Raw genomic sequence first — 13,098 nt, forward strand, 5'->3', positions numbered from 1 at the left:
GACGCGTCCTTCGATGAGTTTGAAAATTAAAACTTTAAAAACTTCATGTGTCTCGCATTAATTCAGGTGTTATATTCCATAAACCCAGACAAACGATAATTTAAAAAAATTTTAAAGTTTCCTTTTTCTGTGTTGGTATTGTATTAACCCTTTCATAGAGATTCTTAATTCCAGTTTCTGGGATAAGTACCAGTCTGAAGTATAGTATTGAAATATGATTTAAATGAATTTGTTGGCTACATTATATGTTAAGGCCATTGACCCTATTCCGTTACGAAGATCTTGATGGTCGACCACGCATGTGGAGCTGATTTCTTTGGACATTTTTCCAGCCTCGGGGGCAGGAAATTCCCCGAGGTTGGAGAGCAGCCAACACGTTACGCATATAGAATCTTCTTCAATACACACGGATTGTTGGCTGCATAATATAATTCCCAATTAGCTGCAAACTACTGGTCGTGTACTGGTTGGTCTTGATTTCTATTTAAATTCGAGATCTTCGTAATGTCATAATACGCAATTGACAGCTGAAAACGGTTATACTCGTGACATCCGAATCAGCGGGGACTTGTAAAACATAGCATCATTAATTATTACCGATAGGCAGTTAGATATTCGAGCAATCAAAGATTTATTAATCCCTAGAAATATACGAAACAAAATCAGACTGACGACCCTTATACCGAATGACGCTGTTTCTGTGTGTACCAGGCGAACATTAAAACACGGCATTTACATGAATAATTGATCATCAAATTAGTTCATTATCTCATTAGCTCATTATAATCATTGTCCTGTTGTTTGTGTTTTGTTTTTTCGATATTTCGTGGTGTTGTTTACGAAGATATTTACAAGAATCCGAAACAATTTGGAACTGGGTCTTGTCTATTAAGGAAGCAGTCGACATAAGCTAGGCTGCGATCGCGGTTGCTCTCAGTTGCGTCGGTAGGCGTCGACATAAGCCAGCCTTAAGATTCCTGTAAATGCTGTAACCTATAGCCGAGATTTAGTATGAGTACGGTACACGTATCAGCATGCCTTGATTTGTACTGCATTTTCTGGCTTGAGGCCAGTATCAATATTGATAGAAAGTACTGGACAAAACTGAATAAAGACAAATTCATTCACCTAATCGGACAACTACTAATAACTAATAATTCATATGATCTGTCAGCTTTCCTTATTGTAAACCCGTAGCGTCCCTTCTCTGTTGGTAAATCAGTACTATACCTGGTGGTTAAGTGTTTCTACATAGATATGATACATGTATATCTAATTCATCTATGTGGAAATGCTTTTATATACCAGCTCTAGCATGTGTCAAAATCTATTAAGAAATATCATATAGAATATAAGTTTCAGATAGCTATTCCGTGGGGAAAAGTATAGTCTTTAAAGAGTTAAACTTTACGGTGCCGTAATATGAAAATCCTGACGTCACGATATCAGTTCGTGAAATAATGGCAGCGATTAATGCGCTTTTTGTTTTAATTCTTGCGGTTTCCATTTTAAAGTGTCGTAAACATTTCCGGGATAATGACAAGTCGCATCACGTATAGAGCGAGGCGAGCGCTGAGATACGCTGCGGATTCATTCGAATAATCTGTCGAGTTTGACATGATAATATTGTAAATGTTTACGCCAATTTGCTTAGATTTGCTGAGGAATATTTCACGTATAGACGACATAGGATTCCTTAAAACACATTTTTTAGAATAACACCAAATGCTTATAAGTTCATACAGTTATTAAATTCAAAGGCAAACAGCCTCGTAATTTGTCCCGCTTTATACGGCAAGGGTAAAAATCCCTTTAACTTATACCAGATATTTATATTTTCTCTCAAAGCCCGTTTGTATAAACCACGGTTAATTGATTCACAAGTACCACATGTATCTATATATTTCTTCTTGAATAAACTGTGTTTTTATCTAATCCGTCAATGTAGAACGTCTGTCAGTGTCATGTATGAACCTGTGCTCTGCGCAAAATATAATCATTTTGTGAAGCAATAAACTAATTGTAATTGTAATACACAAACATCAGCGAAATTCTCGGAAAAAAAACTATAAATGAAGCCAAAACCTAATGTTTACTTCGAATTCTCGAAGCCGGTCTGAGCGAAAATTCCTACGTGCTTGTTCTTCGTACGTGTTTCGATAGTAGCAGTCGACGAAGCGTCGTTCAGTTCACGCTCATACGCGTGTGCCGTAATTATTAAACAGTAATTAAAACACAAGGCATGACTATCGCCGTGTCGTAAAACTAATATTTAATATCTTTTGTCGTTTTATTATCTTAAACATTATAGGATATACGCGTTACGGCTTCTCTCTCGCTGGCGATTGTAAATCTGATGATGAATTCTTGCACATGTTAAGCCACTCGAATATCAGTTTCTTATCGCAGTTATTACGGCTAATGTAATAAGCGATATTTTAGCATTAATTCCGATGTTCTATTTTCGATTATTAGCTACAGATTTGCATATTATATTAGTTCACGTGGAATTCGTAATTACTCTGCGATTTGAGGAGTGGGGAAACAAGGACTTGTTTTTACAACGAACATACGCTCCTGATTGAAGTTATTCTTTGTAATAATAGCAAAGCGGCCATTGTTCCTATTTTCCGTATTTTTTTGTTACCGTTTGTTCCAATAGAAATGATGATTTGATTTTTATGTATAGAGAGGGTCTTACCATTGATTACTGGTTAAATCGAACATTTTCACATATCAATGGAATATTCTTTAGAAATTCAGCTTGTTACTGGAAAGCAGCATTTTTCATTTTTCTGTAACCTTAGATCATACTAAACTATTATATAGAAACCATAGCTTAATCATCATTATCATTAAACATAATCAACATCATGTTGAGTCAAATATATATGCAGCATATATAGCAATATTCAGAGGTGTGGCGTATCCCTCGTGAACCCAAATTCTCCGGAGTCAATTCTCGTATATACGAATTCCACAGGGATTAATAAGAGCGCTTGTTTTTAATTAATTCTACCTATATCATTAGTTATATTGCCACAGTAAATAGAATTAGATGAACTGCCGTCAGTATTAATGACATACGCCTTCAGTTAAGTCTTATAATACTGCGGAGTCAAAAGGAAAATCCTTTGATTACAAATTCGTCCAGCGTCCGGTTCGGGCCTAATTATCTGAGGTAAACGCCCGAAGATGAACCCCGTCCTCGTAAATGGAATCTGGCTGTACTTTATTTCAATAGAATCCATTAACAGTGCTACAAGCGTACGATAGAAATATTAAAAACGGATATTTTAATGGAGTTTGAATCGGAAGTATAGAAAGTACATATACGCCCAGAATTCTACAAACAAAAGTGAATACTGGTCGATAATGACAGCATTATCGTGTCATATTACTATTTCACTTGAGTCATCGTTTGCTGTAACGATACTGGATCTGATACAATAACGAAGTGCTTCTTCCTCATCACGGAAGGTGTCTATATGATGACCAATTTAACTGATATGAGATGATGCTCCAAACTTTTTACTCTACATTACTTTACTCGAATTTATTGACAAACTTAAGGTCACAGTAGTAAGTTTAGTCTCTGGATTGTCTGGAAAAGATGACCCAGGAACGTTTCTACTATTTCCAAAAAAAAAACGTTTATTTTTTGTCTGTAAAAGCCTGCTAAAGCCTACCGGATAGGATCACACGTACTTTATAGGAGTGTAGATCTAATATTTTCGAAATAATGACAAGATTAGATAGAGATGATGGAATTCGTCACCCTGTTAACGTTTTCTGTCCACTGTCTCTCTCTTGCCTTTCCCATCGGTGTCTATAGTCGCGTATACGTCGTCCAGCCAGATTTTAATTAAAACTAATCATTTTATGACGCGAACTTATTCAAATCTAATGAATTATGAGTTAATAACTCGTACTCGTAATGAAGCTATTATTGAATGATAAGCGATTGTTAATTATATGCGGTATGTGTAGCAGTTCGTGTTGTGGCGTGATCCTAGAATTTTATATCTTAGACGCCACTCACGGAAAAATAAGAATGCTGCGTTCACACTAGGATTTCAGTACATTACGGTACTAAGCGTTCACATTTGGAAATTATTCGAGGCCCATTCGCGGCTTATTCAGTTCCGTACTGAATTAAGCGCGGAATGTGATTCAGTGTCGAAAACCCGATCTCAGTACGGAACTGAGCTGGCCGCGTATTTTCTGTAGTGTGAACGCGGATTCGGCGCTTAGCTAGCCGCGTATTCACATCCACGTAGTACAAAACACTAAACACTTATTACACTCCCCTCTATTGGCACACCGGGTGTCTACTATACCGGGCTTACTAAGCACTGAATTGCCGACTCTAGTATGAACGTAACTGGCTGCGTAAGCGCCGCATTTTTTGGTGAATTCGATACCAGCGAATTACAGTACTTCATGAGCGCCAAATCTAGTGTGAACGCGATGATTTTTCTCAAATCATAAGTGTGTTTCATGTCGGTTTGATAATCTCGATGTTATTATTTGCTATGTTGATATGCGGTTCTCATGAAACGAATTAGTTGCTAATGACACCTTTTCATATGCTCGATAATTACAAGTATAATAATGACTTATAGGTTTGTGGCGTTTGACACCTGTCGTTACATGTAATAGCAATTCCTCTTGTATGATGATAATATCGAATTCTTCAGTACAAGATCAGGGTCCCTAGACTAGTTCTCTTATTTAAAGTATATTAGCAGAGCATTTTAAATTCAATATGTTCCTAGTCGTCCTCTTAGATCTAGCAATGGTCCAGCAATTTAAGTTTAACCTAATAACTGTCGTGTTGCTGGACGTAATGCTTTTACTTTCATAACACCAATTTTATGGAATGTATTACCAAAGGAAATTCGAGAAAGTCCAACTGTCTCATGTTTTAAGTCACGTCTAAAACCCTTCTATTTCAGGAAACTGTACAATTAATGTTTTAATCTGCTTGTGTCTTATCTTCTTATAATGTGAAGTGCGATGATTATGTTTTATAGAAATGCACTTTATAAATAGATAAATAAATTATTATTATTATTATAAAAAAAGACAAAACATTAATGGCGGGAAAACTGGACGCTGTCCTAACTGCTTTGCTTCTGGATGATTTCACCAGGAACCTCAAGCATTGAAACTCTACATGTGTTATGTAAAAGGTTAGTTAGTGATCAGTCGGGTGAAGTGCGGTGTCAGGCTCGATGATTGGTTGCTTTTTTCGCTAACAATAACGCGTTCAGTCGGTTTCATGAACAATTTTAAGCTTAAATCGGGTAAGTTTGTCCTATTGGAAAACAAGACGTAACCGGAAATTTTCTTAATGAAAACTCTTCTTTCACGCTAGGCAGATGTGTGCGTATGCGTGCGTGCGTGTCAGTGATATATGCGCGGTGACCTCAGGCGCTTCTCGTATATACGTCGAATATTTTGATCCTCTTATGCTTAATTCAGTCTCTTTGATCCGCTTAATTTGCGTCAAGCGTCGCGAGATTTTTCCATTCACAAATTGTGAATAAACAACCGGCTTAAAGGCAACACCTCACACTTATAAGACATGAGTGAGAGTGCTAAATAAGATTAATTGTAGCGTATCGAGAAGTCAGCCAAAAAATCATTATTGCATTAAAAGGTCAGAAATGTAGAATAATAGCTAAATCCATGTATCTAAACGTGCATCTAGACAGATCGACAGTATAATTATACAGTGACAATACAAGAAACAAAACATGAGTTATAAAAGTATATGTTGTTTAGGTTTTAGTATAGATATTGAATAGATTTTTTATTGACTGCAAACTATTATAAACCTAAATATATTTGTAGTGGATTGTCTAGATTATTTACTCGATCTCAATCAATATTCGCCCCCGCCTTGAATGACTCAAATTCAACGTTCATGCACCGTGCTTAGATCATCCCAACCAGCTTCATATGATCTAATGAGATCAAAAAATAGCAACAACATGAACCGCCCCCGCCCTCCCCAATTCCGTAAAAGTGGCCGCTCATTTTTTGCCAGCAAGCCAAATATCAAAACGAAATACCCTGTCACTGACATTAGAACCCTAACTCTTTCATTAATCTGTGTCAATAATATTGACGGACGAATATAAACTAATATTTAAACTAATAAACGTTAATGAAAACATGCATCATGCGAGATTATGTACTTAGTAATTCGATCAAAATTAGAGTAAATTAATGAAATCAATATTAGAAATAGCAACAGAATTATTTTCACCAACTACCTAGCCCCCTCCCCCATCCAACCCCAGGTGGGAATTTATATTGTATGTGCACATTGTATCGCTACCTTTGCGTGGTTAGATTGTCTGGGGAAAAACGGAAATACCTACAATAGAACGCGATGATTCTATCACAAATCTGTCTGATGTAGCTAATAAAATATGAACGAATGTTTGTAATTCATGCATATATAAACCATCTAATATTCATAGTTATAATTGTTTATGAACATCTAAATGTCGATGATCAGGATAGGAATAAACAATGCGTATCATTATGTATTCATACTCCATAGGCCGGCGTTTCGTATGAAGTTTTCGTTTTAACGAATTCTTGTACGTTATTACTAAACAGACTGAAACGACTGAAAAAAACTGACCTAACCGTAAACAATTAACGCTCGATTGTCATTCGACGACGAGAGACGAATGATTCGCGTAAAAAAAGATCAATTCAGAAGCGGACCATCTTAACTGTTTTCAGATCAGTCCAATTAGTGTTTCCCAAAGGAGAAACATATTTAGGCCTAGCGATAGGAGTTGTTTCAGGGTTTACCTGAGATGATCTCCTAGCCTCTTTATCACGATAGACATATAAAACAAGCGATATCTTCGACCTAATCGATGATCGGTAAAAGTGAAAATCTTAGAGAAAATCTTGGTGTTAAAATAAAGCAGTTGTTACTCGCGATACATTTGAGCTGTGCGTGTATAAATTTCGTATACATGAACTGTTAATTTGTTGAAACTTCGGAGACTTTTACCGAGGGGATTTTTACCGCCAACCGAACTGTCGCATAAACGGATTCACCTAGCGAGACGGAGTTTCTTTTAAGACGTCTACGATACACACATGTATACATGTATGTGAGTCGAGCAGATGAACGTAGTTTATGATTTGTATTCGAGCTATAAATCGCAGGTATTCACAGGTACCGGCGGCGGCGACAGTATTGGCGGTGATATGCGTTTATTAATTAACTCTAGTAATTGAACAATTGTTGGCGGACTCGCCGCGTGTTCTGTCTGCTAGCGATCTATCCCCAAAGTCTGCAACTGTACATATATGTATCTGTCTTTTTCTGCCACGTAATGTTTTCTTTCTTATAAATAGTTAATTAATTAAGGCGCACGTTGATCATTCAACGCAACGTTTCAAATGTCAATATTGAATCGTTGCCATAATTACACGTTCGATGTATTTCAGCGAGGAAATACTCGTTAAAATGACGACGCCGTATGCAACCATCGAATTTAATCCTGAGCCCGGTTTCACGAACGGTGATTAAGCCACTAATTCGAATTAAAAGTTTATCCCCGTTCGGGAAACCGGGCCCAGGGGTAGATCGAGGGTGGCTAACGCGGGTCATTCAAAAATCCGAGATGGCAATCTTAAAGAAAGGCAAAACGATTTCAAAAACTTTTGAAATGTTTCATGAGGTAGAATTGTCCAAGTACACTGTAATTATGTCCGTGAGATTTCGATAGAACACGAAATGAAAATATAGTGACGTTAAGTTAGTGATTTATGGCATCAGTCTTCATTCCATTTCTATTTTCTAGCAGTATCAATTATTTTATACCGTTAGCCCAATTTCTTACCACATCATAAAACTGGTACAACGTATACTGTGAATTGAGGGTGATTCCTAAATTATTAAACTATTTCAAAGAAATGTCTTTATTCTTTGGTGAGTTAGAAGTCGATAGTTGACCTTATATCAACTCTGATCCCATCATCAGGTGGAAAAACCCCGATATTGATTAGGGATACATTTTACACTGCGAATTCGAGTGTTCATTCAAAACATAGTAATCGCCGTGTTAAAGTTCGATCTACGTGAAACGTAACAAACGCGAACAAGTTCCAATCGTATATTGCCCGAAGGCTTTTACTCTGATGTCTACATCATTTTAGAACGTTTATCATCAAATCTAAGTAGTTTTTTGAAGTGTCTCGATTCGAATGTCTTCTGTTTTATCAACATTCTTCGCTCGACTTGCTTCGACCCACTCACGTTTTATTCGGCGACCTATTTATGATATTTCTTCGCTCAAATTCCTCCGAAATGATGTTTCGAGTGGGCCGCCACGACTCGACAAATCTCAACTTCAATCTGTTGTTCTGAACGTTCGCGTGCCTCTGATCTTTAAGTTTCAATGACCATTGGTGTCCGTGTTGTGACGACATATAAATGATCCCACGAGAGAGTTTGCCAGGAGACTTATTTTAATCGATAAACTTTCTCATTTTCGAGTGGGATTATCAATATATTTACTTAAGATTTTCAGTATTTTCATGGGCTTACTCACGAGGCCATTTATTGCTATTTGAAGTTTAATGAGATGAAATACGGACGCTATCATACATCTTAACACTTCCCTGCTATCAACAAAAAAGATCTAAGTGTAGGGAAGTGTAATGAGGCATTGCTTAAAGGAAAGAAGATAATCAAGAGTTACTTCGAAGGTTGCTGAAACTTTCACAGATTTTACCCAGTTGGAAACTCTACATTTCACCCAGTTACGAACTCGGTAGCTTTTTCGTGAAATTAGGTAAAAATATTCATGACCTCTGAGTTTCATTTCAGTTTGTTTGTCGATCATTTTCGATCAGATTATTGCGTGATTAACTGGCGATATTTCGAGATCTTCGCGATCCTCGTATATTTCTCAGATTCCGGAAGTGATATGCTCGAATAACTGGATAGTTCGCCTCGAGTAAAACTCTGCAACAACGAAATAGTGATGAAATCCCCCCTCCCCCCTCCCCTCTCCTCTCTACCTCCCCATCTCTCTCCCTCACCCTCTCTCATTCTCGTTCAGAAGATGTCGAATGTCTATCCTAAAGGCAAATCTCGCAGGCGTGGATGTCTTTCAAAAATATTGATGATTGCACGTTCGATATATGTATATATATGACAGTGAGATACAGTAGAATTATTAGATACGACCCTGTATTCGAACCAACTGATAGAGAAAACCTATCGCTCTAATCATGTCCGTTAACCTCGCGGCCATAATGACTAGTTCAATAATCTAAACTATCGGTAACGATCGGAAAGAAGTTATTGGCCCTCTACAGACTGGTTCCGTGTGTGATTCTGAAACCTATTATTGAGAATTTCGCGTAAAATGTAACCGAATAATATATAGTTTTCAATCCAGACGTCGCGGCAATCGACCACCTTTTAATGAGGAAGGAACCGACCAATCGTTCGCTTTTATTGGAACATATATAAAAATAAACGATAAAAAACGCTAATAGTCTTTTGAATTGCGAATATTTGGCGCGGTTTTCCAAGTTCAATGAGTACAAATAGAAGCCCCTGTCCGTGAGTCTATCGCCTCGAAAGTTGCCTACATCATACTTTCAACCTAAAAAATACTTTTTCCCAACCAACGCGAGTGGTTATAAGGCCAAAAAAATTGATTCCTTGTTTCTCCGCTCTGCTGATCTTAAATGTTGACCCGGCCGGCCGCCTATCTACCCTATACATTACTTTTTTTAAAATCGTGATCAATTTCACCGTAACAGACCCGGCCCTATAGAAATGAACTGTTTATAAATTTTATCATATTTTACAAAAATGACCCGGCCGCTGCGGAGAAACAAGGTATCATTTTTGTTTAGCCTAAGGTTAGTTCATTTTCGAATATTTGGCGCGGTTTTCCAAGTTCAATGAGTACCAATAGAAGCCCCTGTCCGTGAGTCTCTCGCCTCGAAAGTTGCCTACATCATACTTTCAACCTAAAAAATACTTTTTCCCAACCAACGCGAGTGGTTATAATATAGGACACGACAAAGAAGAGAACGGAGTCACATCGGTTTTTGTATTATCGTCACAAAAGCGACAATTTAAGAATCTATTGGACATCTTAAACGTATTGAGAAGGAATCGCGTGTGTATTTGCGTTGACACAACACGAGGTAAAAAAATACATCGCCTTTAATAAGACGGGTTAATTCTAGCACGAAACCCGAAATATAGGTTACAGGTTGCGTTCCCTCAACTGAACCATCTCGTCCGTTATTCTCTCTAAGATCCGTACGTCATTTACCGTAGACGCTATCGCGAATACTGATAGACTCGAGGAGCTCCGCAGTTGTTAGTTGACTAGTCCATTCGTCAGTTAATTCATTCTCAATGAGTCAAATCGTAACCGTGGAACTGGGTCCTGACTACCGCTTCTATTTGAGAGCAGTTACTATTCTTATAAGACCTCGATTACTCCAAAAGTTATCGAAATACTCTCGAAAATCATACGTTTTATCTAGTTCAATTTCAATTAAATTACTATTTTGTCGCGTCAAATTTCGCCAATTGGTTGCGAAAACTTCTCCCCGAAAATGGAAAATTCAGGTAGATTGTTCTAACAACACCTATAATGAATGTAAGTAGAGAAATTTGTATTTCTTTAAATTCATTTAAGATTCTGCGATTGCATCGATATTTTAAATCGTCCTTTCGTGTGAATAGAATTTAGAATTGTTTTTCAAAGCCAATAGTTCCTCAAAGAAGAGACAACTGAAGAACTGATCATTCGTATTCGTCATAAAGCGATCGCGTGTGTAAAAATGTCTGATTTTACGAATCGTGAATTTGATAATTTTCAAAGTTTAATAGAATTCTAAATGAAAAGAAAGCGCGCACGTACCTTGTCGATGGTGATTCTGTAGAGAGGCGGGTAATACGTTATCCGTACATAACACCAATAATGTCACTAGAACGCTTATTCCATAAAACATATTCATCTTCGTATATGTTTATCTATCTAAAAATCTATAGATTATAAATTCGTTTTTCAAGTTCTAGAAACTTAGTTTCAAATTGGCGCTGATTTCGTCGTGAGTTGATGCAGAAAAAGTAAGGTAGTAGTTTTCGCGCGCCCGTGCGTGTCCGTGTGTGTGAGTATGTGTGTGTGAAGCGGTTGAAACAGTTTCGTCTCCCGGTTGCACTCGCGTATTACTGGAAATACGATAAAACTAAGTTGTCTCTGTGATCTGTCGTCTGGTTTGTGTGTCAGGTAGAACGCAGATTAAAGATTCCCAAACGATAGTGCGAGTGCTAGTCTGAATGTGCGACGATGTTCGGTCACGTGACTCGATCGTTAGGGGATGTGGTACATAGAACCGGTTTCAGCTGGTTTTGTCGAAGAAGTTGTTGAATGACATGGTGTCGGGATCTCTGTGTCTCGTACCCCTCTCTCTCCTCCGCGTTCAGGGCGCTCCCAGATATTATATTCATACGTCGAATGACGATAGACACAACTAGATGCGATAATTATACCGCAATTGTCTCTCGTTAGTTCACGTAATACCCACTAGGCGGCGCTTTCTCAAACCGTCACGCTCGACCTTATGACGTGATAGGTCTCAAGTTTGTTTTCTATCAAATTGCGAAGGTTTTGTTTGTGATTCATCGTGGGCTAAATGTAAATTCGTGTTGTTAACTCGTACTACGGATAGAATACGTTTCATCAGTTTGAACCTCAATGACAATATATTACGGTAGATGGCGGATGGGTGAAATGACAACCAAAAATGAGAGGAATGGGAAGGAGTCGACCCCAATTTCCAAGGAATGGATCTGTCTATAAGGATTACGAAACTTTCAACTCTGATACTATTGTTTTTGAAAATGGTTCGTTGAGTTGAAACGTCGAATCCCTTTTTTCCTTGATTACAGGTTTTATTTATTCTTTAAATCTGTATCCTCGCTTCATTCGTTGTGAAAACATCTCAGTAGAGTTATGTGCTAATTCAAAGAGGTATATACGTTCATACGTTCATCACCGGGCGCGTGAATAAATAGAATTCTTTTATTCAATTCTCACTCACCATCAACATCATCAGTAACCAAGGATGCGACGGACGGTGCGGCGAGATCGGCTCAAACTCCCGCTAGATGTCTCCGTTATTCAGTCAACAACTCGCTTGAAGATCAGCGGCGTTAGTAACACACACATCATGGCGCAAATCACTACATCGTTTACATCGTCGTCGATTATCTGGTTTATTTTCAAATTATCGTTGAATATCGAACTGGGTATTATTTTACCTGTGAATATTGCCGGGGATTTTTACTGTCCGGGATCGTGTCGTTGTCATGACGGGGAATACGCGCCGGCTATAGACTGTACAGGCGCTAACTGGACAGGATTACCGCCCGGTATAAGTCAAGATGCTAAACTTATGTAAGTTTGTTTATCTTTTTTTTCTCATCAAAGCTATCCACGCCGTCAATCACTTAGTTCTGTTGGTTTCCGCGTTAAGTGAACGATTCGGATTTTACTTTCGAACAACCATTTTCTTTTTCAGTATAGAGTTTATTACAGCTGTATTTGCCGCGCTCTGTGAATACACGCGCGCTCTATCACAGTTTCGCGCGCTCGATTTTTTTATTCGTTCTGTTCCGCTTCAAAATGAAATCCGAGTAGAAAAACAGCGGTTTTAACTTCCGAGGTTACGATCGCTGAGCAAAGCGCAGAAAGGTTATTGAAATGTGATGTAAAATGAAATAATCCAGTTGTAAGGTTACTGAAATACGTTGGCAGTTTGAATCAAAATTTTTAGGTTTTTTTGAATCAAAATGTTTTAGTTTTTAGGCCATTCTAAGGCGACGTAAAGGTTGAATGACACGATCTAGTTACTGACATATATACGATGGCAGTTTGAATGTCATGATCAAGTTTTAGGTTAATGAAATACGATAACAGTTTGAATCAAAATGATCTTGTTTTCCTTAAGAAACTTGATGATTTTTCTAGGAAGTAAAAATGCATAATACGAATCTTCCTCGATTATAATTTGACA

The 13,098-nt window shown here is 37.7% G+C and overlaps 1 protein-coding gene across 1 annotated transcript in view; it reads right to left on the reverse strand.

The window, feature by feature from the left end:
• LOC141913230 (uncharacterized) overlaps positions 1-11,305 on the reverse strand; it is a 32,158-nt gene extending 20,853 nt beyond the window's left edge. The window contains exon 1 of the mRNA XM_074804702.1: positions 10,941-11,305. Within this exon, the coding sequence (XP_074660803.1) occupies positions 10,941-11,037 (97 nt within the window). The 5' untranslated portion in view covers positions 11,038-11,305. The remainder of the gene's footprint in view (positions 1-10,940) is intronic.
• Between the last annotated feature and the right edge of the window lie 1,793 nt (positions 11,306-13,098).

This window comes from Tubulanus polymorphus, chromosome 11 (assembly GCF_964204645.1).
Source record: "Tubulanus polymorphus chromosome 11, tnTubPoly1.2, whole genome shotgun sequence".
NCBI classification, from domain to species: Eukaryota; Metazoa; Nemertea; class Palaeonemertea; order Tubulaniformes; family Tubulanidae; genus Tubulanus; species Tubulanus polymorphus.